Genomic DNA, 2,988 nt, shown 5'->3' on the forward strand with positions numbered 1-2,988 from the left:
TGAAGAAAAATGCAAGGACAATCTTACTGATGTGACGCTTCTTTGGTGAGGCCGAGAGGTGTCTTTGTAGGGTCTAGAAAGTGCTTTACAGTGTGTCTCTTATTCACTCATTCACATAGTTGCTGAGCAGTGGAACAGATAAATCTAAAGGCTCTAAACATAAATATTGAATAACAAGAGACAAAAAAACAAAGTTCTGATCACAAATGGGAGTTCAGTTTTTTGGACTTTTTCTCTTATTGTTGATTTTTTTGCTGAGATATTAAATCATTGAAGCATTTATTGAAGTGAAATAGAAGTTTAGTCGGAAAAAAGCACCTTTTCATAAATCATAGACACCTAAAATCTATAAGCATGTGTTTTTTTAAAGCTAGTTGATTTTGCTTTTCCTCCTTTTTGCTTTACATCCCCTCCGATCCACCTGTTGATCCAGCTCTACAAGACCGCTCGTTTAGGGAACAGAAAGGAGAGTTGACGTGACAGTTGAGTTGCTCGTTAGGTGTCTTCAAAGGGGAAACTTAGCATTTAGTGTCTTGATTGCAGCAGGATGTTGAAGACGTCGAGCCGGCGGAGGCAGTTCGATGCTTCTGCGGGGAAAACCTTGACTCCTGCATTCATGCAGTTGCTACTTTGACACCCAAACACCGTTTCAGACCACGTACGCGCTGCTGTGGCTGATCGATGCTGCTCAGTATGCATCCGCCTCAATCAGAGTCGCTGTTGGCATTTGGAGATAAAGGTGTGAATTAAAAATGCAGCGGCAGAGTTCAGCTCAGGCTTTGAAATGGAATCTGAGAGATAAATCCAAGAAGCAGCCGAATCTGCTTTGTGCACAAATGATTTTTTGTGTGTTTTTTTTTTTAAAGTGGAACTCGATGAACTTTTAACCCCAACGATTTCAGCCCCAGAGCGATATCAGACTCTGCAGTTTTATTTGCAGCCATTTGTTCTGTTGACTTACTGCTTTTGACATGAAGTCAAACGGGCAGTTTGTGTTACAGTTAATCTCTTTGTGCCTTTCTTTGCCCTTTTTTCTTTTCTTCTTTTTGAGGAATATGTGTAGCCAGTTGTAAATTAGTGCACAAGAGATATTTCTTTTTAAAAAATTGGCAGCGTTATGAGCGATAACAGCTGTGATGTTAAACGTGTTTGGACCTTTTCGTCCGTTCTCCACAAAAGAACTATCAACAAAAGCCGAGTTTCTCTTTTTAACTGGAAAATCTGAAACTTTTCTTCGACGTACGTTTGTGCACCATATTCCTAGCTGCTGTCGCTTCTCTGTCTTCATCGTGTTCCTCTTCAACTCTGCACAAACACTGGATTTAAAACTCTGCTTTACTGTGAAATACGTGGAATTACCTGCTGCTGATAGACTTGTTTGGNATATTTGATATTATTTGAAAATAAAATTCTGTATATTAGGGATTGAAAAATGAGAAACAGTTATTTTGCACGTTTCCCAAGTTTGTTAAATTACAAAAATATATCTCATATAAAAATCCCAAAAAGAAAGTATTAATTTACATGTTAACTGTACAAAATAGGTCAAAACTGTAAATAATGTCCACAACAAAAATCTGCATTTTTAAAAGTAGTAATTCATTCTTATACAACATGTGGCCATAGAACTCAACTTGTTTTTTATTTTATTTTATTAAATCAGTTAAAAATGTTTGTGTCTGACACTCTTGCTTCCAGATTATTAACAGTAGTTTTTAACACTTTAATAAGTAATTTAGGTTAATTAAATGAATGCGTGCCAAAACACAAATCTAATTTATTGTTACAGATAAACCTTTCAAGTTGCAAACATTGTTTTCTGCCTGACTGATTTAGATCTTCTTGAAAAGTTATGTTGCAATAATAATGCTGTCAATTACCCGTGACTTAATGAGTGTAATTAAAAACTGAGATTCCTGCGTTAATCTTTTTAAAACAGCATTCAAGTTGCGGCAAATTAATTAAATTGGCTCGATAGTTTAATTTGTCTCCACCAGGTGTTAATTCTTCAAAAACTTGTTTAAGCTCCTGATTTGTTGAGTGATTGAAACAGGACAGACTAGTTTGTTTATGCACCATCATTTCATTAGAACTTGTCACTTTGAAGCCTAAACATTCGGTTTCTGTTCATGTTGTTTTCCAGGTGATGAGGATTCTCCCCATGACATCTGCACAACGCGTCGAACTCACATTCGTCGAGCACCAGGGATGTGAATGCAGGTAAAATCACTGCACGTCTTCATAATAAACACCAAATGCAAACAGATTTTTTTTTTAAATGACGCAGATAATTTCCTGCCTCTAGAGCCCGACAGCCGCTTCAAAATCATAAAAGGTTAGTAAAGGAACATTTTATCTGTCAGATTTGAACACATCAGTGTGTTTACTGCACTTTGCTCTTCCTCCACAGCGTCGCCGAGTCTATCAAGAACAAACCTCGGAGGCGGAAACACAAGAAGACAGCGAGCGGCTGTGAAAAGTAAGACACTGATTGCTCCCCTGTGGCGCTCAGACACACTGTTGGAAGATGTTTGGACGTTTACAGCTACATTTATCAGCGTTTCTTCCAACGCTGCCAGACTACCAAGGACGGAGGAGATTAAACAACATCACAACTGTGGCGCTCGTCTCTCTTTCTAATCCAAAAAAAAAAAACACTTCTGAACAACTTGTGCTTTTTGTAAGGTCGCAGTGAATTCGCGGCACAGCGATTCAAGGCCGCTGATAGTTTCGAGCGAGGGCTGCAGGACTAAAGGTTTAAGTCTGAGAATAACCTGAATCACACATCAGGTGAAAACAAACGGTGACTGTAAAAACCGGTGATGAGACTTGGTCGGGTTCTGTTTTACGGCTGAAAAACGAGCCGTGTACAGTGATGAACAAACCGATCGTTACACTGATTATCTCGTTATAATGGCTCCAGTGGGTGGAATACATCAGGCAGCAAGCGAACAGTCTGTTCTTGGAGTTGGTGGAAGCAGAAAAAAA

At 38.7% G+C, this 2,988-nt stretch overlaps 1 protein-coding gene across 1 annotated transcript in view; it reads left to right on the plus strand.

The window, feature by feature from the left end:
* LOC103359902 (vascular endothelial growth factor A-like) overlaps nt 1–2,988 on the plus strand; it is a 17,075-nt gene that overhangs the window by 7,081 nt on the left and 7,006 nt on the right. The window contains exons 4-6 of the mRNA XM_008285465.1: nt 2,144–2,220; nt 2,306–2,335; nt 2,411–2,479. Of these exons, the coding sequence (XP_008283687.1) occupies nt 2,144–2,220; nt 2,306–2,335; nt 2,411–2,479 (176 nt within the window). The remainder of the gene's footprint in view (nt 1–2,143; nt 2,221–2,305; nt 2,336–2,410; nt 2,480–2,988) is intronic.

Source organism: Stegastes partitus, unplaced genomic scaffold (assembly GCF_000690725.1).
Source record: "Stegastes partitus isolate 25-593 unplaced genomic scaffold, Stegastes_partitus-1.0.2 Scaffold403, whole genome shotgun sequence".
NCBI lineage: Eukaryota > Metazoa > Chordata > Actinopteri > Pomacentridae > Stegastes > Stegastes partitus.